Source organism: Chlorocebus sabaeus, chromosome 1, assembly GCF_047675955.1.
Source record: "Chlorocebus sabaeus isolate Y175 chromosome 1, mChlSab1.0.hap1, whole genome shotgun sequence".
Lineage (NCBI taxonomy): Eukaryota > Metazoa > Chordata > Mammalia > Primates > Cercopithecidae > Chlorocebus > Chlorocebus sabaeus.
In genome coordinates, this window is record NC_132904.1 from 104588232 (window position 1) to 104614466 (window position 26235).

Consider the following 26235-nt stretch of genomic DNA (forward strand, 5'->3'; position numbering starts at 1 on the left):
GCGTCACTGCACTCCAGCCTGGGTGACAGAGTGAGATCCTGTCTCAAAAAAAAAAAAAAAAAAAAAAAAAAAAAATCCTAAAATATTTTCATGAGTTTGTGCTGGGTAGGCCTAAGGGAAACATGCTCAGTGAATCGAAAAATCTCGGATTACACATAAACCACCGGCCCCGGCAGGTTAGAAGTGGTGGACACGGGAACCAGCAGCGTGTCAGGTATTCGTTGACCCCGGAGCCAGCGTCTCCATCCACGTCATTCATTTGTCAACCTTTCCTCGCCCAGGCTGCGGGGGTCCCAGCGCCACGCTCCGCCCCGCCCTTGGCTGCCGGCCAATCGCAGCCGACTGTGACGGTCCGGGGTTACTATTGGAGGAGGCGGGATGGGCGGTGCCCGCTCCGGGTCGCTGTGGGTGCGGGGTTGGGGAGGACGCCGAGGTCTTCTCTGCCTGTGCAGCCGCCCCTCTGCGTTCTGCAACCATGGCTGTGCTGGCGGCACTTCTGCGCGGCGGCGCCCGCAGCCGCAGCCCCCTGCTCCGGAGGCTGGTGCAGGTGAGCGGGGTTCGTCCCCACAGCGCTCAGACCTGGGATGCGAGGAGTCCCCCGCCTCGAAAGCTTCCAGCCCGCGGCCGTTGCGGCTCCCGCGGCCCGGGCGCGCGTCGTAGGCCCCAGGACAGGCAGGCGACTGGGTCTTGTCCAAAAACCGCCGAAGTGCTCCCATAACACCCAGGGACTCGCGTGTTTTTACAGCACTTTTCTACTTCCGAGGTCTCGGCGTAATCATCTTAATGAGCCTTACTGGTGTGTCAAACACCAGTACGTGTTAAACACCAAGGCAGGTGTCTGGTGTCAAACACGAGGGCACGCGTCTGGGCGGACAGGACGGCCGGGATTGGCGCTGGCCCGGCCTGAGCGGTGGGATGGGGGAGAGCCTCTTTGCAGGCCTGTGCAGCTGCTCCCGAGATTTTCTTTAAAAGATGTTCGTGTGCGTTATTGTCAAGAGAGGTTCCTTTTCTTTTTTAATACAATAGGTAATCATTGGGCGTACAAGGGGAGAGGGCACCATGTGATCATAAGAGACGTTTTTTGGAGCAGCCTAAAATTTATCAGGGAAAGCTAATGACTACTCAGATAATACAATAAATTACACTTGACATATGAGCAAAGCTCACATACTGAGGGTGTTCCAAGGGATGTCTGTCTTCTTAGAGAACACAACAGGGGCACAGTCTCGAAGAATTTATTCTCCACATGCGTAAGCAAGGGAGTACGCACCGCAGATTGTCAGGCAAAGCCTCAGGAATAGGTAGAGACCTTCAGGGTGTGGTTAGTGAAACTTGAGTTTTCCAGGTCGATTGGGGCAATAAGCTTGGAGATCCAGTTATGTTGTGAGTGTATGGATTTGACCCTAGTTAAGTAGGGATTATTGATATGTTTGTTTTTGTTGCAGTGGGAGATGACTCTAGTTCTTATGTCTGGGCGTAGAGTAACATTACTTGCACAAGGGTGCTGGCGGTAGGAGCTGTGCAAGAGATTGTGAAGAACCAGTGTAGGACTTTACAATTATGGAGTGAGGGTGCGAAGCCAAGGGAAAAGAAAGTCTAAAATTGATCCTGGGTGACTGAGATAATAGAAAAGTCAAAATGTGTAGGTTTCCAAGGAAGATGAGTGTTTAGCCATTTGTTAGTCTCATGGGATGAGTGGAGAAATCACAAGAATGTAATTAGGTTATCTTGGGTTTCAGTCAGTATTGACTAAGTGAGATAGGTGAACTAGGTACTCTAGAGATGTAAAAAAAAAAAAAAAAAAAGTTCAGAACCTTCTTAATTTATGGTTTAATTAAGATCTTACAATCAGGCTGGTTGAGGTGGCTTATGCCAGTAATCCCAGCACTTTGGGAGGCTGAGGTGGGTAGATCATTTGAAGTCAGGAGTTCAAGACCAGCTTGACCAACATGGTGAAACCCAACCTCTATTAAAAATACAAAAAAAAAAAAAAAAAGAGGCGTGGTGGTGGGTGCCTGTAATCCCAGCTACTTGGGAGGCTGAGGCAGGAGAATCGCTTGAACCCGGGAGGGGAAGGTTGCAGTGAGCTGAGATTGTGCCACTGCACTCCAGCCTGGGCAACAGAGTGAGACTCCGTCTTAAAAAAAAATCTTAAAATGAAACACAAATACTCGTACAATCAAAAACAAATACTCCTCATGAAAAAAATGCCTGTACATGCTCTAATGTATGATATGTGACATTCATGTTACTGAACTGTAGGAAGCAGTTGTATTGGATACTTGAATTAAATGGTCATTTACTGAATCAATAAACAGGATTTTCAGTTTTCTGTGCTATTTTGTAGAATAGAATTTGACCTCTCATTACATTGGCTCTTTTCCCTTTGCTTATCAGGTCTCTTTTATGTTCAACAAATCTTTATGGACTTTATTGGAGCGTGTTGCCTTTCTAGCTTGAATCACTTTTCTCTCTCTAGTCAAAGGAGTGGTCTTTACTCATTACCTCCCATTTATTCTGCATCCATTTCTCCTTAACTCTCTGCAGTTAAATTTCTGTGCCACTCAAGCTGAAAATTACCAGTGATTTCTTTTTTCTGTGGTTTTAAATTATTTTTTAAAATCTATGTTTATTTTAGTTTTTGTAGACACAGAGTCTGGTTCTGTTGGCCACGCTGGTCTTGGACTCTTGGCCTCCCAAAGCGCTGGGATTATAGGTGTGAGCCATTGTGCTTGGCCCATGTTTTTTCTTCTTGAACTTTATCCTGTATTTGACACTATTGACCACTCCCTCCTTGAAACTCCTGTTTTGTGTTTTGATCCAGTTTTCAGCTTCTTTTAATACTCAGACTTAAAAATGTTTCCTATCTTGTGCCAGTCTTGGGCCTATTTGCTCCCACATTCATTTCTCTCCCCTCCCCTATTCTGTCTGCATTACTGTAGGCTGACCAATATCAGCTGGCTTCTGGCTGGGTGTAGCCACTGTGAGGCACCGGTGGAAGACTGGAAAATAGGAGGAAGGGAGAAGCCAGAATAATTTCTCTGTCTGTCTGTCTGTCTGTCTCTGGCAGTGTCTGTCTCTCTTGTGGTTCCTGCTTCTGCTGGGTTCCTGACCCCTTGGCTTTGGTAACCTTGCTTCTTCCCTTTGACCTACCAGCCTGTATGCTAGTTCCTTCCTGTTGCTAATTTCTTTCTTTTTTTCATTTTTTGAGACCAAGTTTCACTCTCGTTGCCCAGGCTGGAGTGCCGTGGCGCCATCTTGGCTCACTGCAACCTCTGCCTCCCGGGTTCAAGTAGTTCTCCTGCCTCAGCCTCCTGAGTAGCTGGGATTACAGGCACCTGCCATCATGCCCACTAATTTTTGTAGTTTTAGTAGAGACAGGGTTTCACCATGTTAGCCAGGATGGTCTCGAACTCCTGACCAGCCCACCAGGTGATCCACCTCTGATGATCTGCCCACCGCAGCCTCCTAAAGTGCTGGGATTACAGGTGTGAGCCACCACACCCGGCCCCCTTCCCTTTTTCTAATCTTACCCTAGTACTCTCAGTTCTCTACACTGCAGCCAGAGTGGTCTTTTTATAACATAAAAGCTTTCAGTGGCTTGTCATTGCCCACAGGCCAGAATCTAGACCCTTATCATGATCTGCTGGGCCCTCCTTACTCTGTGACCTCAGCTGTTGCTGTGCTCACTCTGCTTTTGCCACAGGACCCTTCTTTCTATACTTAGTATGTGTGCCAAGTTTGTTCCTAATTCATGGCCTTTGTCCTACTTGTTCCTAATGCCTCAAATGTGCTTTTCCTGGATCTTTCCAAAGATGGCTCTTTAACATTCATTTCTCAGCTCCACTAACATTGCTAGGCCTTTTTTGACTCTCCCATGTAAAGTAGGCCCTCAGTTACTCTTTAGTTCATGATCAGTTTTGCTGGTTTCATAACGTATTTATTGTAGCTGAAATTTTGTTGCTCTGAGTAATTGGTAAGTTTCAGAGTGTCTTCAAATATTTGTTTCATGTCTGCTGCCATCACTGGGATAGAAAATAAATAAAATCAGTCTGTTTGCCATCACTGGGATAGAAAATAAATAAAATCAGTCTGTTTGCCATCACTGGGATAGAAAATAAATAAAATCAGTCTCTTCTTGGAATTCACAGTCTAGTAGGGAGACAATCAAGCCACCTGAAGGTTACAAAATTGTATGTTCTGGAACAATTAGAATGTGCATGGGCGTTATGGAAGTTGCAGTAGGAGTGCTGACCTCTGCCTGGCATGGCAGAGGATTTACATTTTCGAAACTGGATGGACTGTAGAGCGGTGTCAGAGGAGGCAGGGAACTAGGTAGAACGCCATTAATACGAACAAGAGCCCTCCCTGAAAGATAACTGTGTTATATAGATAAAACTTAATGGGTTGTATTCATTCAGGATGTATTTATTGTACACTGTATGGTTCAGTGTCCTGACCATACTATAATTTTGTCATTCATTTCTGATATTTAATGAGCACTAGGCACTGCGCTAAGTCATAGGGATGTAGCAGTGAACAAGAGACACCGTCCTGCCATCAGGAAGCCTGCATTATGTTGGAGGGGTGGATAATAAAACAAAGATGTGAACCACATACTTACAGTGTGAGAGGTGCTTTGAAGGAAATACAGATATTTATATTAAAGAGAGGAAAAAATAGAGGGTAACTTTAGATAGAGTAGTTAGCGTGGACCACTCTGGGAATGTGTCATTAGAAAAGACATGAAGAATAAAAATGAGCCAGCCATGGATTGCTGGGGAAGCTGTTTGTTTTGTTTTTGATTTTTTTGGAGACAGGATCACACTCTGTTGCCAGGCTAGAGTGCAGTGGCACGATCTCGGCTCACTACAACTTCCACCTCCTGGATTCAAGCGATTCTCCCACCTCAACCTCCAAGTAGCTGGGACTACAGGTGCCCACCCCCACACCCGGCTAATTTTTGTATTTTTAGTAGACACGGGGTTTCACCATGTTGGCCAGGCTGGTCTCAAACTCCTAATCTCAAGTGATCCACCTGCCTCGGCCTCCCCAAAGTGCTGGGATTACAGGCATGAGCCACCATGCCTGGCCTGAGGAGGCTATGACTGGCAGAGGCACACTGCAGAGACCCTGAGGTATCAGGATAGGGTTTAGGACAAAGAGATGCCAGTGGCTGGCGCAGAGCAAGAGTGATGTAGATTTGGAGAGAAAACCAAGAGCCAGACCATGCAGGGCCTTGTAGGATGAGGTGAAGAGTTTGGATATAATTCCAAGAGCAATGAAAAGCCATTAAATTATTTTAAGCAGTAGAGTGATATGATCTGATTTACATTTTCAAAAGTGGATGGACTGTAGAGAGGTGTCAGAGGAGGCAGGAAACTAGGTAGAAGGCCATTAATACGAACAAGAGATGGTGGCTTGGACTAGGTGGCAGCGGTAGAGATGAGGCAGAATGGACTAATTTAGTTATGTTTTGGACGCTGTTGACAGATCTGGGCTTTAGGGATTGTGATAAAGGGAAGGATGAAGGATGATTTTGGCTTGAGCACCTAAGAATACTGGGGACAAACAGGTTTTTTTTTTTTTTTTTTTTTTGAGATGGAGTCTTGCTCTGTCACCCAGGCTGGAGTGCAATGGCGCAATCTCGGCTCACTGCAACCTCTGCCTCCCGGGTTTAAGCAGTTCTCTTTCCTCAGCCTCTGGGGTAGCTGGGATTACAGGTGTGTGCCACCATGCCCTGCTAATTTATTATTTTTTAAATTTTCATTATTATTATTTTTTGTATTTTTGGTAGAGATGGGGTTTTACCATGTTGGCCAGGCTGGTCTGGAACTCCTGACGTTGTGATCTGCCCCCCTCGGCCTCCCAAAGTGCTGGGATTACGGGGGTGAGCCACTGCACCCGGCCACCAACAGGTTTTGTAGTGTTGGAAATTGAGAGCTATGATTTGGACATTCACCTGCAGCCAGGTTGGTGCTTGGGTGTGAGTCTGGTGGTCAATTGAAAGGTCAGGGTTGGAGATAGGAATTTGGAAAATCATCAGCACATAAATACTTTTGTTTTTTGAGACAGAGTCTTGCTCTGTCGCCTAGGCTGGAGTGCCATGGCGCAATCTTGGTTCACTGCAAGCTCCGCCTCCTGGGTTCATGCAATTCTCCCGCCTCAGCCTCCCGAGTAGCTGGGACTACAGGTGCCTGCCTCTAGGCCCGGCTAATTTTGTTTTTGTATTATTAGTAGAGACGGGGTTTTATTGTGTTAGTCAGGATGGTCTCGATCTCCCAACCTCGTGATCCGCCTGCCTCAGCCTCCCAAAGTGTTGGGATTACAGGCGCGAGCCAGCCACTGCGCCCGGCCTCATAAATGCTTTTTAAAGCCATGGGACTAGATATGATTATCTAAGGAGATAGTGAAGTTAAATTAAAAGAGGCCTGGAACAAAGCCCTGGGACACTGAGCACTTGGAGGTTGACAGGGAAAGATGAAATAGTAAAGCAGACTGAGGTATGTATGACTAATGAGGTAAGAAGGAGTTCACGTTTGTAATGGAAGCCAAGACAAGGAAGGGTTTCTGCAGTAGATTATACATATTACCTCATTTTATTCTCATAACAGCCCGTGGAGGGTATTTGAGAAAACCAAGGTAAGTGTGTCTGAGTAACTTGCTCAAGAATACTCAGCTTGCAGGGCACAGTGGCTCACGCCTGTAATCCCAGCACTTTGGAAGGCCAGCGCAGGAGGATTGCTTGAGCCCAGGAGTTTGAGACCAGCTGGGTAAGATGGTGAGACTCTGTCTCTACAAAACAAAGAACACTGAGCTGGTAAGCCCAGGCTCTTAACTGCTCAGCATATTTCTCAAGAAAGGTGAGCCCAGTCTTGCTGATGTGTTAAAAGGTTAAGTGAGACAATTACAGTGAGTTGGATTTTGCTACACAGACATTGTTGATGTCACTTAGAACCAACTGTGGTAAACTGGCAGAAATAAAATCCGGATCTCAGTGGGCTGAACTGTAAAGAGGAAGTAAGGACAAGCAAACAAACATTGTAGGTAACCTGGAGAACCTTTCTTGCCAAAGAGAACTAATGTGAGGTGAGGCCATACGTGGTGGCTCACGCCTGTAATCCCAGCACTTTGGGAGGTTGAGGCAGGCGGATCACTTGAGGTCAGGAGTTCAAGACCAAGGTTCAAGGTTCAAGTTCAAGGCCAACATGGTGAAACCCCATCTCTACTAAAAACACAAAAATTAGCCAGGCGTGGTGGTGCATGCCTGTAATGCCAGGTACTCGGGAGGCTGAGGCAGGAGAATTGTTTGAACCTGGCAAGTGGAGGTTGCAGTGAGCTGAGATCGCGCCACTGTACTCCAGCCTTTTTTCAAAAAGAAAAAAAGAAATGAGGTGAAAGCTCAGTGGGAATGTGGGTGAGGAGACATTTATTTGGTTTTACTTTGTTTTTCAGGTGGGGGGAATCAGAGCCTGTTTGTATGCTTATGGAATTATCCAGAAGTAAAATGGATGAATGATGTAGAGGAGAGGGAAAGGATAACTGTGCTGTCGTTGAAAAGGCAAATGGAAATGGGATCCAGAGCAAAGTGGAGAGAACCATGGAAGCTTCCATTAAACTGGACCAGAAGCTTGATATAAGTGGCTTAGTAAACAAGGAACAAACTAGCTAAGTAGAAAGGGGACTTTTAAAATTTAATTTTTATTTCAATAGTCTTTTTGGAACAGGTAGTGGATTATATGAATACGTTCTTTAGTGGTGATATCTGAGATTTTGGTGCACCCATCACCCGAGTAGTATACACTGTCCCCAATGTATAGTCTTTTATTCCTCACCCCCACCCTTTCCTCTGAGACACTAAGTCCACTGTATCATTCTTATGCCTTTGTGTCCTCATAGCGCAGCTCTCACTTATGAGTGAGAACATATGCTGTTTGGTTTTTCCATTCCTGAGTTGGTTCACTTACAATAATAGTCTCCAATTCCATCCAGGTTGCAGTGAATGCCATTATTTCATTCCTTGTTATGGCTGAGTAGTATTCCGTGGTATATATACCACATGTGCTTTATCCACTTGTTGACTGATGGGCATTTGGGCTGGTTCCATATTTTTGCAATTGCGAATTGTGCTGCTATGAACATGTGTGTGCAAGTGTCTTTTTCATATAATGACTTTATTTTTGAGATGGAGTCTTGCTCTGTCACCCAGGCTGGAATGCAGTGGCCTGATCTTGGCTCACTGTAACCTCTGCCTCTCGGGTTCAAGCAATTCTCCTGCTTCAGCTTCACGAGTAGCTGGGATTACAGACGTGCGCCACCACGCCCAGCTAATTTTTGTATTTTTAGTAGAGATGGGGTTTCACCATGTTGGCCAGTCTGGTCTTGAACTCCAGACCTCATTATCCACCTGCCTTGGCCTCCCAAAGTGCTGGGATTAAAGGCGTGAGCCGCTGCGCATGGCCTTCGTATAATGACTTCTTTTCCTCTGGGTAGATACCCAGTAGTGGGATTGCTGGACCAGATGGTAGTTCTAGTTTTAGTTCTTTAAGGAATCTCCAGAAAGGGAACTTTTTGAAGAGAGACAGTGAGCAAGCACTAGGACATCCAAGGATAGGAAATAAAGTGCAGCTGGCCGGGTACAGGGACACATGCCTGTAGTCGCAGATACTTGGGAGGCTGAGGCAGGAGGAGCGCTTGAGTCCAGGAGTTCTGGTTTTTTACTTCTATATATGAAAATTTTTAAACAACATAAACTGCAACTGACCCTGCCAGAACCCAAGCCAGAAAATCACTAACCAAGCCATCTTTTGCCTCTTGTGGTGTGCCATGGTCTATTTCTCCTGTCTGTGAGTATGTATGTTCCATTCTTTTGCTTCTCAGTGTATTCATGGCTTTTCTCTTTGTTCTAACCGCTGCTTTTCTGTGGCATTGGCTGGTCAGCTCCAGCCCTTTTGACTTTTCAGTCCCAGTCCCCACCGTCATCCAACTGACCCAGTCTCTCAGGGTGCTAGCTTGGGTGAGTCTATTCCATTCCTGATCCCATCAGCTCTGGCCAGAGGCAGGGGAGTCACCTTGTAAGTACTTAGGCTTGCCCTTTGAGAAAGACATGTGTTTGGAGAGGCAGTGACTGGCATGTTTACTACAATTAGGAACTTTTTTTGGTAAGTCTTTAAATTATTATTTTTTAAATTTAGTATCATTTTTTGAGATGGAGTCTCGCTCTGTTGCCCAGGCTGGTGTACAGTGGCGTGATCTTCTCCTGCCTCAGACTCCTGATTAGCTGGGCTTACAGGCATGGACCACCACACCCAGCTAACTTTTATATTTCTAGTAGAGACGGGGTTTCACCATGTTGGTCAGGTTGGTCTTGAACTGCTGTCCTTGTGATCCACCTGTCTCGGCCTCCCAAAGTGCTGGGATTACAGGCATGAGCCACCTCGCCCAGTTACTGATAGTCTAATTTCAGATCAGTTAGGTCTCTGAATTGTGTCCTGTGTTGTCAGAATTGATTCATTTATTATGTAGTTTCACTTTTGTCTCCCAGGCTGGAGTGCAGTGGTGTGATCTTGGCTGACTGCAACCTCCGCCTCCTGGGTTCAAGCAATTCTCCTGCCTCAGCCTCCCGAGTGGCAGGGATTACAGGCGCCCGCTACCATGCCTGGCTAATTTTTGTATTTTTAGTAGAGACGGGGTTTTTTCGCCAAGTTGGCCAGGCTGATCTCTAACTCCTGACCTCAAGTCATACGCCCACCTCGGCCTTCCAAAGTGGTGGGATTACAGGCGTGAGCCACTCTCCCAGCCTACTGTTGACATTTGTTCCTAAGAAGTGTGGAAAGAACTGAGAAGTAGTAGGGGCAAGATGTTTACTCTTTCCTTTTTTAAGAAATAATTTATCTGCTATTATAGGTCATATTTATGAGAGATTTGTTTGCCTCATATAAATCAAAGACAATTGTTGGAAGGGGTTGGGGAGAAACAGCAAGTTTTACTTGAAAACAGTCCTAAAGAAATGAAAATATCTTGTTAGATTCTAAGACTAATTTAGAACCTAGCTTTAACTCAAAACTACCTTTTAGAAAGCTATATTTAAGAAAGACTTGGAATTTTTTTTTTTGAGATGGAGTCTTGCTCTGTTGCCGAGGCTGGAATGCAGTGCCGGCATCTTGGTTCACTGCAACCTCTGCCTCCTGGGTTCAAGCTATTCTCCTGCCTCAGCCTGCGGAGTAGCTGGGATTGCAGGCATGTGCCACAATGCTGGGCTAACTTTTGTATTTTTAGTAGAGACTGGGTCTCACCATGTTGTCCAGGCTGGTCTTGAACTCCTGACCTCAGGTGACCCACCCACCTAGGCCTCCCAAAGTGCTAGGATTACAGGCGTGAGCCACCACGCCCGGCCAAGACTTAGAAATTTTAAGATAGTAAACTTAGGAGTTAAAACATACATTTCCAATGAATAGTCAGAAAAGTTTATTATAAAGCAGTCATTTTTTCTAATTGTTAAAAGTGATATATTCTGACCACAGAAAACCTAGAAATAAAAGCATAAAGATGTAGGAAGAAATCACTATAACCTTATCACTGAGAAATATAAAATGATATAGTTTAATAATTTTTACATTATAACATTGTAAATATTTATATTACAGGAAATAAGATATGTGGGACGGAGTTACGTATCAAAACCCACTTTGAAGGTAAGTAAATTGTGCTTTAAAAGTTCCAGAATTTAAAGGAAATGTCAATAAAGATGTATATACTTATGATTTGGGTATATGTGAAAGTCAAAGCAGGATTATCCAACAGTTAGGAATAGCTAACTATTCAAATATTCAGTTAAAGTAGATGACTATAATAGAAAAACATTTCAGTTAGTCTCTGCCTATGTTTGCTGCTTCCTCATACTCTGCTGCAAAACAACATTCCCTCTAGAACTGGGCAGTGTTCTTCCGTTACTCACAGGGACTCCCATTGTATTGTGTGTGGTACAAGCAGAGACCACATAGAAGATCCTAGAAGAGAGGGAGTGGACCAGCTGGGAATTAGACAAGGAGGGCCATTACAACATCTCCTAGGACCTTCTGAGGAGTCCTTTCTGTTTTGTAAGGGTCACTAAAGTGACTTAGTTAAGATCTTCTATCAAAATCTAGGCAACCATTCTGTTATTTATCTCTAAACCTAATAGGAGATTGTGGGAGACAAGTGTGAGGAGAGAACTGTCACAGTGCTGTTTTATAGTATTCAAGAGAGCTTTTACCTTCTTTTGCTTAATGTTCATATTATTGTCTTACTGTTTAAGAAATTATGGCTCTGGGATGGGTGGGGTGGCTCACGCCTGTAATCCCAGCACTTTGGGAGGCCAAGGTGGGTGGATCACGAGGTCAGGAGATTGAGACCATCCTACATGGTGAAACCCCATCTCTACTAAAAATACAAAAAATTAGCCGGGCGCGGTGGCAGGCACCTGTAGTCCCAGCTACTCAGGAGGTGGAGGCAGGAGAATGGTGTGAACCCGGGAGGTGGAGCTTGCAGTGAGTTGAGTTCGGGTGCCTCACTGCCCACTCCTGCCTGGGCAACAGAGCGGAACTCTGTCTAAAAAAAAAAAAAAGAAATTATGGTTCTGGCTGGGCACAGTGGCTCATGCCTGTGATCCCAGCACTTTGGGAGGCCAAGGCGGGTGGATCACCTGAAGTTAGGAGTTCAAGACCAGTCTGGCCAACATGGCAAAACCCCATCTCTATTAAAAATACAAAAATTAGCTGGGTGTGGTGGCAGATGCCTGTAATCCCAGCTACTCAGGAGGCTGAGGCAGGAGAATCGCTTGAACCCAGGAGGCAGAGATTGCAGTGAGCCAAGATCATACCACTGCACTCCAGCCTGGGTGACACAGTGAGACTCTGTCTCAAATTATATATAAAAAAAGAAATTCTGGCCCTTGCTGTGTCCTAGTTAAGTGGTATAGCCCCATCTAGGATACAGGTCTTGATTCCTAGCCAGAGTTCCTTTTAGTAAGGGACCCTCTTCGTTAGAGTTGTTTATTATGCAGTTAACAAGAGTAAAAGTGGCTGAGTGTGGTGGCTCATACCCTTAATCCTAGTACTTTGGTAGGCTGAGGCAGAAGGATTGTTTGAGCCAAGGAGTTTGAGGCTGCAATGAGCTATGATCGTGCCACTGCATTCCAGCCTGGGCAGCTGAGCAAGACCCTGTCTCAAAAACAAAAACAAAAAAACAAACAAAAAAACAAGGTACAGTGACCATTTCTTGAGTTTTGACTGAGGAATAGAAAGGAAACTTAAGCTTCTGTCCTCAAACCTCCTGTAGAGAACGGGGAAGGATCTACATCTGTTTTAGAGTTGGTTTCTATAAGGTCTTAAATCATAAAGCACTAGCATTGAACTGATTATCTTTACAGCTGTTCAACTATTGAGATTACTTTAATTTTTGATGACTACTCATTCATAGAAGTGTTTTTTTTGATAATATATTTATGAATTATGTTTAATTAAATACGATTTGGGTAAAATACCTATAATTTTTACCATCTTGTGTCTTGCCAGGAAGTGGTCATAGTAAGTGCTACAAGAACACCCATTGGATCTTTTTTAGGCAGCCTTTCCTTGCTGCCAGCCACTAAGCTTGGTTCCATTGCAATTCAGGGAGCCATTGAAAAGGCAGGTCAGTAGTTGCTTTGCTTTTCGTGTTAAGGGAGCAAAAATATTTCATGGAAAAGATTTATTTTGCATTAACTATGTATGTAACACTTAGAAATGACTTAATGCCTCCATTTTTGCTTTTCCTTGTAAAGAAGTCTTTCTACTATACCGTTTAGATTGAAACTCAAAACTGACCAAAAAAAAAAAAAAAAAAAAAGAAACCATTCCTATTGTGTAATGTCACATACCTTATTAGGTAATCACTAATTATTAACTTGAATTAAATGCTTTTTGTCTTTTTTTTTTTTTAAATAAAGGGATTCCAAAAGAAGAAGTGAAAGAAGCATACATGGGTAATGTTCTACAAGGAGGTGAAGGACAAGCCCCTGCAAGGCAGGCAGTATTGGGTGCAGGTACTTGGAAGACATTTTTGCCTTTATACTTAAAATGTGTAAAAGGGGTCGGGTGCGGTGGCTTACGCCTGTAATCCCAACACTTTGGGAGGCCGAGGTGGGTGGATTATGAGGTCAAGAGATTGAGACCATCCTGGCCAACATGGTGAAACTCCATCTCTACTAAAAATACAAAAATTACCCAGGTGTGGTGGTGCATGCCTGTAATCCCAGCTACTTGGGAGGCTGAGGCCGGAGAATCACTTGAACCCAGAAGGCGGAGGTTGCAGTGAGCCAAGATTGCACCATTACACTCCAACCTGGGCGACAGAGTGAGACTCCATCTCAAAAAAAAAAAAAAGTATAAAATGGCAAAATGAAGGTTATTTAAGCTTAAATATTAAATGCATTATATAATTTGTAGTTATATTGGCAGAAGAAATGCTGTAGTTTATAGTAACATGCTCTATTAAGTTCTGCAGTTGTGTTTGAGTATCTGTTTTTCAAAAGTGACTTATATTGGTTTTAGGCTTACCTATTTCTACTCCATGCACCACCATAAACAAAGTTTGTGCTTCAGGAATGAAAGCCATCATGATGGCCTCTCAAAGTCTTATGTGTGGACATCAGGTAAGAAACACCATCCTTTCCATTTATTAATCAGAATAATACCTAGGGCTAAAAGACACAAAAATCTAGGCATATTCATGCTTTAGAAATGAGATTCTTTCTCATAAGTTACTATGTTTTCTCACATGCTCAGGAGTGTCTGGATTTGCTAAGTCCATCTGAAGTATGGTCAAAATGATAGCGTAGGCTGGGTATCATGCCCGTAATTCAGCACTTTGGAAGGTCAAGGCAGGAGGATCCCAGGAGTTTGAGACCAGCGTAGGCAACATAGCAAGCGAGACCCTGTTCTTTAAAAAAGAGAAAGATAGCCTGAGTGTCTTGTGTTAAAAAGTTGTTTTTAGGCCTGGGTGCAGTGGCTCACTCCTGTAATCCCAGCACTTTGGGAGGCGGAGGCTGGGGGCAGATCACTTGAGGCCCGGGGTTCAAGACCAGCCTGGCCAACATGGTGAAACCCCATCTCTACGAAAAATACAAAAATTAGCTGGACATGGTGGCAGGCGCCTGTAATCCCAGCTACTCGGGAAGCTGAGGCATAAGAGTCACTTGCATCTGGGAGGCAGAGGTTGCAGTGAGCTGAGATTGTACCACTGCACTCCAGCCTGGGAGACAGAGTAAGACTCTCAAAAAAAAAAAAAAGTTTTTAGCCAAGGCATTTGGGTTTTTTTCTGAGGCTGGGTGACTAAAAATTCATAAATACTATATTTGCCAGAATTTATTATAAATGTTTTCATTATAAAGGAGAACAAGGTGCTTAACCCTGGGAATCAAATCATTGTTTGAGCCCAGGCTTGATGACTAATTTGTAGTTTCTGCAGTGCCTGAACTCGTTTAAGTTCTACATGCTTTCTAATTGGCCTTGCTGATCTGTATCTTGTCTTTACTTGAGATCAAGCAAGAGACAGGCTCCTTAGCAAATATATGCTGTCATGTCAGGAGGTGAGACCTGGACACACAGAAGAACCAAGATTCTCACAGATCTGAGCCCTTCATTTTTCAGATGAAGATTTTTTTTCAGTGTATCTGAGACAGCCACAGAGTTACAGGGCTGAGCATCTACCATGTGACAGTCACTGGAAATAGAGTGGTAAATAAAACATTAAAAAAAATCTGTACATGTGCAGGTCTCTGTTGGAAAAATGCCTAACAGAAATGCTGAGTCAGGATTTGAACATTTTGGCATTTGTAAATGCTTTCCATAAAAGTTGTACCAGTTATACTTTCCAAAAGTTGTGTGACTTGTCTGGATCTGCCCCACCACTGGGTGGTACCAAACCCTTGTCAAACCAGTGGGTGAAAAATGGTCACGAGATTTAGTTTCAAAACTCTTTGTCGTGGAAAATTTTGTCTTAATTGATGTATTGTAGTTCTCTAGCAAATGCCATTTGTACTATATTGAAATACTTTAATATTATTTTATTCATTTGTGAATATATAGAGTGACTTACAGGCATACTTGCAAGTGCTCTGTTTTGAATATTTATGACCTTGGAAAACAGTCAGTTTTGCTTTATAATGAAGAATTGATACCTTATTTTCTGTCACTTATTACTGCCATCACCCCCAGTAAAAAAGTACAAGTGAATAAAACTTAGATAAGAACTGGTTAAGAATTTCTATATTTCGGAATAGGCAAAATATTTAGGTTTCTTTGGTATACAGCTTGCTTGTCTGTATGCCTGATTAAAGAATGTAAGAAGATATTATTGGCTTTATGTTTACATTAATGTTTTATATTAAACTGTTTTTAGCTAGCCCTTATAATGCAAGCGATTTTTTGTTGACTTGTAAAAGTAATAACAAGTTAATATTTATTAAACCTCTATATGTCAGTTGCCAAGGATGTAAAAATATGACAGGGTGTCTGGCCTCAAAGGAGCATAGTCTAGTGGGAAGACTTGACATATAAACATATAATAATATTAAAAGCATTGCATAGTAATTGGGGAACACAAAGGAATAGAAACGGTTTCAAGAAAGGATAGAAATAAATGGTCAAGGCAGACATGAAGTAGTGTTCTGATGAGTTTTAAAGGAAACGTAGATGTTTTACATGTTGATGGATGGGGAAAGTGCGGAGGTGTGTGTGTGAAATGTGCATGGTGTCTCTGGAGAGCTTTAACTAGTTCCGTGTGACCTGGGGTATAGGTTAGGCCGTGAAACTGAAAAAGGGGAGAGAAGGGATACTGTAAAGGTTTTATATATTATGCTGAGTTCTCTAAAGTGTGAAATGATCAGACTTACATTCCAGCCAAAATGAGTCAGATGAGTGTCGATGATGATTTGGTGGAAAGGCTGCATGTCAGAAGATCAAGTAGAAAATTATTTCAGCTGTCCAGGAAGAGAGGATGAGGATCTCAGTCAAGGAAGTAGGATTATTTTCATGAACTGAGATTACTTCTAATCTTCTAGAGCACATTAAGTTTTTAGCAGCATGAATGAAATGAAGGGTTAGAAGGTAAGAATTTCAGGCCAGGCACAGTGGCTCACACCTGTTATCCCAGCACTTTGGGAGGCCGAGGTGGGCAGATCGCTTCAGTCTGGGAGTTTGAGACCAGCCTGGGTGACATAGCGAAACCCCATCTCTACTAAAAATATTAATACAAACATTAGCTGGGTGTGATGGTGCATGCCTGTAGTCCCAGCTACTTGGGAGGCTGAGGTGGGAGGATCAATTGAGCCCAAAATGCGGAGATTGCAGTGAGCTGAGATCATGCCACTGCACTCCAGCCTGGGCAAGAGCGAGACCCTGTCTAAAAGAAAACTTAAGAATTTCAGAAGATGGTTTTACATGAAAGATTTCTGGTATTTTTTTTTTTTTTAGACAGAGTCTTGCTTTGTCACCCAGGCTGGAGTGCAGTGGTGCAATCTTGGCTCATTGCAAGCTCTGCCTCCTGGGTTCACGCCATTCTCCTGCCTCAGCCTCCAAAGTAGCTGGGACTACAGGCGTTGTCACCACACCTGGCTAATTTTTTGTATTTTGAGTAGAGACGGGGTTTCACTGTATTAGCTAGGATGGTCTCGGCCTGCCAAAGTGCTGGGATTACAGGCATGAGACACCGCACCCGGCCAGATTTCTGGTATTCTTATTAATGTCTGGTTGTGAACTTCTTTTGACAGTCTTGCTCTGTCGCCCAGGCTGGAATGCAGTGCCACGATCTCAGCTCACTGCAACCTCAGCCTCCACCTTTTTTTTTTTTTTTTTTTTGAGGAGTCTTGCTCTGCCCCCCAGGCTGGAGAGCAGTGGCACGATCTCAGCTCACAGCAACCTCTGCCTCCCAGGTTCAAGCAATCCTCCTGCCTTGCCCTCCCGAGTAGCTGGGATTACAGGTGCCCACCATCACACCCACCTAATTTTTGTATTTTTAGTAGAGATGGGGTTTCACCACGTTGGCCAGGCTGATCCTGAACTCCTGACCTCAAGTGATCCACCCGCCTCAGCCTCCTAAAGTGCTGGGATTACAGGTGTGAGCCACTGCACCCAGCCAACTTATTTCTCATTATATTATTTTACACTACTTCTTTTCATCAGGGTGAAGTGGTAAAGAGGGTACTTCCTATATTCACTGTGTAACAAATGTTTAATAAATGCATGTAGAATACTTGTTTGGTGGCAGCTGTATAAAGGGTGTCATGGGTTTGCAACTGTTTGAATTAACATTGGGTTTTTCTGGTGTTGCTGCACAGGATGTGATGGTGGCAGGTGGGATGGAGAGCATGTCCAATGTTCCATATGTAATGAACAGAGGATCAACACCATACGGTGGGGTAAAGCTTGAAGATTTGATTGTTAAAGACGGGCTAACTGATGTCTACAATAAAATTCATATGGTAAATATGATTTTTAGTGGATAAATGCTATCTAGTGTCCGATACTGTTTGATTTTTCTTACTGTATGTACTTTACAAACTGAACTGAAAGATGGGCTCTATAAATGTTGATTTTAGCCATGTACTTTCAGAAAATATTTTTGTATGCCTATTGCATTGGCATGGCTCAGTCATTAAATTGTCCCACATTTAAATACAGTATTTTCTGACGCTCAGCTAGCAACTGCTTGGCTAATTCAAGTATTTGAAGATAAAGACATGAGTGGGCCGGGTGCTCTGGCCTGTAATCCCAGCACTTTGGGAGGCCGAGGTAGGCAGATCACCTGAGGTCAGGAGTTTGAGACCAGCTTGGCCAGTGTGGTGAGACCCCGTCTTTATAAGACATGAGTGAAAAGTGACCTGGTATAGAAAGAAATGTGTGTATGTGTATATGTTGTTATTTTTATTTTTTGAAATGGAGTCTTGCTTTGTTGCCCAGGCTGGAATGCAGTGGCACAATCTTGGCTCACTGCAGCCTCCGCCTCCTGGGCTCAAGCAATTTTCCTGCCTCAGGCTTCCGAGTAGCTGGGACTACAGGCGTGTGCCTCCATGCCCGGCTAATTTTTAGTAGAGACAGGGTTTCATCATGTTGGCCAGGATGGTCTTGGTCTCCTGACCTCATGATCTGCCTGCCTCGACCTCCCAAAGTGCTGGGATTACAGGCATGAGCACCACGTCCGGCCTAAGAAATATATTTTAAGAAACATAACTACTAAACACTATTTTATAAGCTATGCAAAGTTAAAGATATTTTCTAAATTACGCAAAGTTAACTAACTTTAAACTATTTCAACTTTTCATCAGGGCAGCTGTGCTGAGAATACAGCAAAGAAGCTGAATATTGCACGAGATGAACAGGACACTTATGCTATTAATTCTTATACCAGAAGTAAAGCAGCATGGGAAGCTGGGAAATTTGGAAATGAAGTTATTCCTGTCACAGTTACAGTAAAAGGTAAAAGTTCCAAAAAGGATGAATAGACTTTTCATGTTGCTGAATGTTTTATGCTTAAGTTTTAAATTAGGACATTATCTTTGTTCATTTCAACTGAGGACACTGCTTATGGTTAATAAAAAGTGAAGAGTTGCCAGTTCAGAGAGAACATAAATCCACCCAACTTAATGTCAGGTTTCAATCCATTTATAAGATCCCTAAGAGTATTATTTTGAGAAATTTATTAGAACTCTTTTTCCTGTAAGTGACAGTCAACATGGTATTTTAAATTGAAAAGGGATTTACTAGAAGGTTACTGGGAGTGCCTCCAAGAACTGAAGGATGAACAGTAGCAACCATTCAGCTCTGGGAACTTCAGGGATTGGAACTGGGTGTTCACTACTACTAAGGCATGCGCTCCTGGCTTCTCACACCTGCAGGCTTTTGTGCTTTACTCTGTCAGTCTTTCTAAAGTTGCTGCCTCTATCTCTAGGGTCACATATATACGATTCTCAAAAAGGAAAGAGACTTTCTCACCAGTTCCAGCAGAATAAATCCACAATAAAGACTCATTAACTTGCTTTAGGTTACAATTCTATTCCAGGAATGATCACTGTGCTCTAGATGATAGAATACTAGAGCTTATCTAGTATAGGTCAGACAGCTACCTCTGGGGTCAGAAGAGTGGAGTCTGTGATCATAGAAGGGAGTTGAGGAAGAAGAGAATGGGATGTGGAGGTGTAGATTTAAATTTTGTGGCTGGGTGCAGTGGGTCACACCTGTAATCCCAACACTGTGGGAGGCCGAGGTGGGAGGACTGCTTGAGCCCAGGAGTTTGAGACCAGCCTGGGCAACAAAGTGAGACTCGGCCGCCACACAAAAAAATAAAAAATTAACTGGGTGTAGCAACACATGCCTGTAGTCCCGGCTACTAGGGAATCCAAGGCAGGAGGATCAATTGAGCCCAGGAGTTCAAGGCTGCAGTGAGCTAGGATTGCAGCATTGCACTCTATTGGGAGACTGTACAAGACCATTTCAAACAAATAAGCAAACAAACAAGCAAAATTAGCTGGCTGTGGTGGCTCACACCTGTAGTCCCAGCTACTTGGGAGGCTGAGGTGGGAGGATCACGTGGGCCTGGAGAGGTTGAGGTAAACTGTGATCATGCTAGCCTAAGCAACAGAGGAAAACCCTGCCTCAAAAAAAAAAAAAAAAAAAAATTTGTGAAGCTACTTTATAAGTTTCTCTTTAAGATGGTAACATAATAGAGATTATAGATAATAAATTATAGATTAGTGTTTACTTGGGATGGTTTAAGGGAGGCAGGGATACAAAGGGAGGCACAGACCACTGGGCATCTTGTACAACAGTTGCTTGCTGAATGACTACTTGTTTTGAGCGATTTCACTTAAAATATTTTTATTTTAGGTCAACCAGATGTAGTGGTGAAAGAAGATGAAGAATATAAACGTGTTGATTTTAGCAAAGTTCCAAAGCTGAAGACAGTTTTCCAGAAAGAAAATGGTTAGTGTTAAGAAATGAAGCATAAGAAAAAATTGAGCCAGTATACCATATCTAATTCTTAGAATTGCCTAAGGATTTTTAAAAAGTAATTCTAGAAGACATCTAGATGTTTTTAACATTTTCAATATATCAGGCTTATGTAAGATTAATTGAAAGTATAAAACTGATAGTTTATACCTTCAATATATAAATCTAAGGGAAGAGATGTATAACATGGCTATAGAATTCAGTTTTTCATATGTAGCAGTCTATGATAGGGTCTTCACTGGCATTGAAAAAAACAGATTTATTGATATAATTTATATATGATAATATTCTCCTATTTAAAGTGGTTTGGTAGTTTTTAGCATTCATTGATATTTAACTTCAGGTGATTCTAGATAAGAAGAAATATCTGATTTGAAAAATATGTAGTGAGTATCTGCTATATATTGAATAAGGAAAGTTAGACCCTGGATACAAAAATATTAACTGGTCCCTATCTTTCAAGAGTTGTAGACCAGCATTTACCCAGTGCCATCATGCATGTTTCTGATCTTTGAGAAAACTTAGTTTTATGAACACAAAAAGGTATTCTTACATTGTCTTGCAGTTATATGTACATGTTTCCTGAGGGCAGGAATTGTCTCCACCCATATTTGTAATTTCTTTAAACATTTAGCAGCCCAGGTAGTATTTGTTAAATTGAACCAAATGCATTTATTGTGAAGTAATGTTTTGACTTCATGCTTATTTTTGCTTTCAGGTACAATAACAGCTGCCAATGCCAGTACACTGAATGACGGAGCAGCTGCTCTGGTTCTGATGACGGCAGATGCAACCAAGAGGCTCAATGTTACACCACTGGCAAGAATAGTAGGTAAGGCCAGGCGAGGTGGCTCACACTTGTAATCCTAGCACTTTCAGAGGTTGAGGTGGGAGGATTGCTTGAGCTCCAGAGTTCAAAATCAGCCTGGGCAATATAGTGAGACTTTGTCTCTACAAAAAGTTAAAAAATTAGCTGAGCATGGTGACATGTGCCTGTACTACCGTCTACTCGGGAAGCTGAGGTGGGAGGATGCCTTGAGCCCTCCTAAGTTTGAGGTTGCAGTGAGCTGAGATTGTGCCACTGCACTCCAGCCTGGGTGACACAGTAAGACCCTGTCTTAAAAAAAAAAAAAAAAGGTTTTTAAACATCTATAAGCTCTTCCTGAAATTAAGTTTACTTGTTAGATATAGCCAACTCCAATATTAAGTGTTACTATCTTAATGTTGTAAGTAAATCTGTACTTGTGGCAGAATTTAATACATATTTCAATTGAGATAGAAGCTCCTTTAATATTTTCATTATACTTTATATAAGATTAAGCTTTAAGGGCTAGGCACAGTGGCTCACGCCTGTAACCCCAGCATTTTGGGAGGCTAAGGCAGGACTGCTTGAGGCTAGGAGTTTGAGACCAGCCTGGGCAACACAGTGAGACCCCATTTCTGAAAGAAAAAAATTAGCCAGGTGTGGTGGCATGCCTGTAGTCCCAGTTACCTAGGAGGCTAAGGCTGACAATCATTTGAGCCCAAGATGTCAAAGCTGCAGCACCACTGCACTCCAGCCTAGGCAACAGAGCAAGATCTTGTCTCTCTCTCTCTCTCTCTCTTTTTTTTTTTAAAGATTAAGCTTTAAAAAACTTCCTGTCCTTTATGATAAATAGAAGAAAATAAAGTACATGCATTTTCCTAGAGAGGCAGCTATGTAGGAAAAAAAGAATATAGGATTAGGGGTCCAGAAATACAAAATTTAGATGTGTGGCATTTTAATACTAACACTGTGGCCTTGGGTAAGTTCTCAATGTCCTTAAGCTGATTTTTAGATGCAAAAATCTGTCTTGCCTTCTTCCTAAGGACTTAAACAGATGCTATTTTGTTATTTTATAAAAAGCCTTATAACTTCATTTTTTTCTTAGCTTAGATCATGGTTTCTTAACCTCAGCACTATTGACTTTTGCACTAAATAATTCTTTGTTGTAGGGACTCTTCTATGCATTGTACATGTTTAGCAGAATCCTTAGTCTCTACACAGTGGCATCCGAACTATTCTGACAACCAAAAACATCTCTAGATGGTGCCAATGTTCCTAGAGGCAAATACCCCCAAACTCCCGCCCAGTGAAAATCAGTGTCTTAGATTACTTTTAGATTACTGGAGTAATTTTATAAAGTGTAGAATCTTAGAAAAGAAAGAAATACATTTACATATATTAAAGGGGTTAGGAAATGTGCACTTAATGGGTTAAACTTGACTTTTGCATATTCTATGTAGTAAAAAAAAGATTTTAACAACTCACCCTCCCCCTTTTTTTAAACAGCATTTGCTGACGCTGCTGTAGAACCTATTGATTTTCCAATTGCTCCTGTATATGCTGTATCTATGGTGAGAACAAAGTGAGGGATGATACTCCATTATGCCAACTTCCAGTTTGCTTATACCAAGGCTGCAGTTTTTAGAATTTAAATGTTGTTTATCTGCCAAAGCAGAGAGATAGCTTGGTTTCAAATCTTCCCATGTCCTCTCCTGAAAAGAGTAAGAGCAACAAGGATAACAAAAAAATAAAGAACAGCCCACAAACTACATCTTCAGTAGAACAGGTAAAACTACACATCTGAATTATTTGTAAGTATCATACAGAACTCACACACCTGGTGTGGTAACCACAAAGGGGAGGTTGGTTTGGCAAAGAAAAGGGAATGCTGGCTGGTAGTTCCAAATCTAGAACGGAAAGCTAGAACGGAAAGCAACTAGTCACTCCCCAGGAGAGGATTCCATTCTGAAAGGGAACAGCTGGCAGCAGGTCTTCAGAGTAAATAGTGAAACTAGAGACAGAAAACCTACATATTCCAAATTGTCAGTAAGTGCTATCAAAGGAGAAATAACCAAGTCTCAGTGGGACACTGCTAAGCAATCACAGGAAAAGAAAGTTTTTAGGGGTTCAGGGTTCTTAGAAATCTTAAGTAAATATTTTCTTTTGAGAGGGCCTCACCCTGACAGTAAACTTCTGTAAGCACCCAGACAAAAAAAAAAAAAATTGCAGAATTTTAGTAAAATCAAGATTCTCCCCACTGCCCCCAACCCCCGCAATGAAAAAAACTGCATAATCAGTAGGAAACAAGAATAGAGAAGGATCAGAAACAAGGGGCCAGTGGAGTGATGATCTGCTCAGAGCTGGCAGATCTCAGAAAATGACAGGAACATGCAGCTTCTGAAAGTGAGTGCATCATATTGGAAAGCAAGGGTACTACACAATTCTGGATTCTGAAGGTAGAATAACTTCTGAGAGCTACAGACGTGGCTATATATGGGCACCATATTTTGTTTTGTGTTGTTGGAACAGTGGAAGCTGTTTGAGCTGTAGAGGCTAGAAAGCTACCTTAGTCCACTAGTTGAAGAGAGGAAGGTGGAGGAAGAGTTCCATGTTAATTTTATTATTGCTCACAACAATCAAATTTCTTCTGGGCACTCACTAGTAATGCTTTAAAAAGTATTAGCATAGGGATAATACTGGCACAAATACACCTTCCTGCATAGCTGAGGAACTACCAAAACAAAACAGATCATATAGTGTAAGATTTTAAATAAATGACTTACAATGAAACTGCAACAGGTGTAAAGTATCTGTGGCCCGGATAACCCTACAGTAACTTTTATAAAGCAGAAACTATGGAGGATGCATTAATATTACTTATAGTAGAAACTAATACACCTCTTTCATTAACAGTCAAGAACATAGAACTGGCTGGGTGCAGTGGCTCTCGCCTGTAATCCCAGCACTTTGGGAGGCCGAGGCAGGCAGATCGCTTGAGCCTGGGAGATCAAGGCTGCAGTGGGCCATGACTGTGCCATTCCACTTCAGCCTGGGCAACAAAGCAAGACCCTGTCTCAAAACAAATCAACAACAACAACAAAAAAGAATGTAGAACTAAGCAACACACAATCAGTAAAGCAGAGCTTAAGAATATATAAAGCATTATGTACCCCTAAATAGAAAATACACCTTTTCAAACATCTGTGGAAAGAAAATCAAATTTTCTGTCCTCTATGTCCAAATAGACATAATGCAAACAAAATTCTTTGATATAATGGAATAGGATAAGCAACTAAAAATCTGAAAATAGGCCGCGCATGATGACTCACGCCTGTAATCCCAGCACTTTGGGAGGTTGAAGTGAGCGGATCAACTGAGGTGAGGAGTTTTGAGACCAGCCTGGCCAACATGGTGAAACCCCATCTCTACTAAAAATACAAAAATTAGCTGGGCATGGTGGTGGGCATCTGTAATCCCAGCTAGTCAGGAGGCTGAGACAGGAGAATTGCTTGAACCTGGGAGGCAGAGGTTGTAGTGAGCCGAGATGGCGCCACTGCACTCCAGCCTGGGAGACAGAGCAAGACTCCGTCTTTAAAAAAAAAAAAAAAAAAAAAAGGCCGGGCGCGGTGGCTCAAGCCTGTAATCCCAGCACTTTGGGAGGCCGAGACAGGCGGATCACGAGGTCAGGAGATCGAGACCATTCTGGCTAACACGGTGAAACCCCGTCTCTACTAAAAATACAAAAAAAAAAAAAAAACTAGCCGGGCGTAGTGGCGGGCGCCTGTAGTCCCAGCTACTCCGGAGGCTGAGGCAGGAGAATGGCGTAAACCTGGGAGGCGGAGCTTGCAGTGAGCTGAGATCTGGCCACTGCACTCCACCCTGGGCGAGAGAGCAAGACTCCGTCTCAAAAAAAAAAAAAAAAAAAAAATCTGAAAATAGAGATCCTTCCATCTGAAACCAAGAACTTCCAATTGTAGTATTTCAAGGAAATGACAGTAAGTTGTGATTGCTAATTATTTGAACATCATCTGTCTTTTAAAAAAATCTTAGGTTCTTAAAGATGTGGGATTAAAAAAAGAAGATATTGCAATGTGGGAAGTAAATGAAGCCTTTAGTCTGGTTGTACTAGCAAACATTAAAATGTTGGAGATTGATCCCCAAAAAGTGAATATCAATGGAGGAGCTGTTTCTCTGGGGCATCCAATTGGGTAGGTAAAAATAATAACTATATCTAGGTTAATAGCTGCCTTTGTGTTTCTAGCTAAACTTAAAACTCATAATTCCTATTGCTCTTGATTTAAGTTTTCCTTCCTTCTCATCTTTCATAAGGCAAAAATCATTTCTGATAGATGGTATCCAGTACTGAACAGAGACCTGTCACATCTGTTATTTGAAACCTAATAACCTTTTATGTTGAAGAAGAAAAATAAAGTGTACATTTAGACTTTTTCCCCCCTTTTTCTTTCTCCTTTCTATTTATTTCATTAGCTTTAGGGTACTGTGGGTTTTGGTTACATGGATGAATTTATAGTGGTGGGGGCTGATCTCAGTGCACCTGTCACCCAAATGTGTGCATTGTACCCAATATGTAGTTTATTCCACATCCCCCTTCCATCTTCCATTATACTCTTCTGTACTTTAAAATACGAAAATTAGCTGGGTCTGGTGGTGCACGCCTGTAGTCCCAGCTACTTGGCAGGCTGAGGCAGGAGAATTGCTTGAACCTGGGAGGCGGAAGTTGCAGTGAGCTGAGACGCGCCACTGCACTCCAGCCTGGCGACAGAGCAAGACTCCATCTCAAAAAAAAAGAAAAAAAAAATAAATAACAGATCTAAGATCTGTGACCCTTCCTGAAACAAGTCCTCCAAGTTTTAGTTTTAGAATAGTAGTAGTTAATTCAGCAAGAAGTAGTGGCTAGTAAGGTTTTCATGAAGTTAAATTGGAATAGAAATATTTTGGTTACTCATAAATTCTGTACTTCATTAAAGAAGTAAATGCTTTTTTAATTTTAGAATGTCTGGAGCCAGGATTGTTGGTCATTTGACTCATGCCTTGAAGCAAGGAGAATACGGTCTTGCCAGTATTTGCAATGGAGGAGGAGGTGCTTCTGCCATGCTAATTCAGAAGCTGTAGACAACCTGCTATTTAAGGAGACAACCCTATGTGACCAGAAGGCCTGCTGTAATCAGTGTGACTACTGTGGGTTAGCTTATATTCAGATAAGCTGTTTCATTTATATTATTTTCTATGTTAACTTTTAAAAATCAAAATAAAATCCCAAAACCTTTTGAAATTAAATTTTTTCTTCTGCTTTTTAGTAACCTTGAAAAGTCTGATACATCTTTGCATTCTGAGTCTATACTTATAATCGAAATAAAGTAGAAATACCAATGTGTAATATTAGTG

At 42.4% G+C, this 26235-nt stretch overlaps 1 protein-coding gene across 1 annotated transcript; it reads left to right on the plus strand.

Moving 5' to 3' along the window:
* Positions 1-393: 393 nt before the first annotated feature.
* ACAT1 (acetyl-CoA acetyltransferase 1) lies at positions 394-26127 on the plus strand. The gene is made up of 12 exons (XM_008020746.3): positions 394-547; positions 10647-10694; positions 12555-12672; positions 12968-13063; positions 13572-13672; positions 17357-17500; positions 18344-18494; positions 19902-19997; positions 20743-20856; positions 22336-22400; positions 24880-25037; positions 25842-26127. The coding sequence occupies exons 1-12, from the start codon at positions 476-478 to the stop codon at positions 25960-25962; spliced, it is 1284 nt and encodes a 427-aa protein (XP_008018937.2). The 5' UTR covers positions 394-475; the 3' UTR covers positions 25963-26127.
* Positions 26128-26235: the final 108 nt, after the last annotated feature.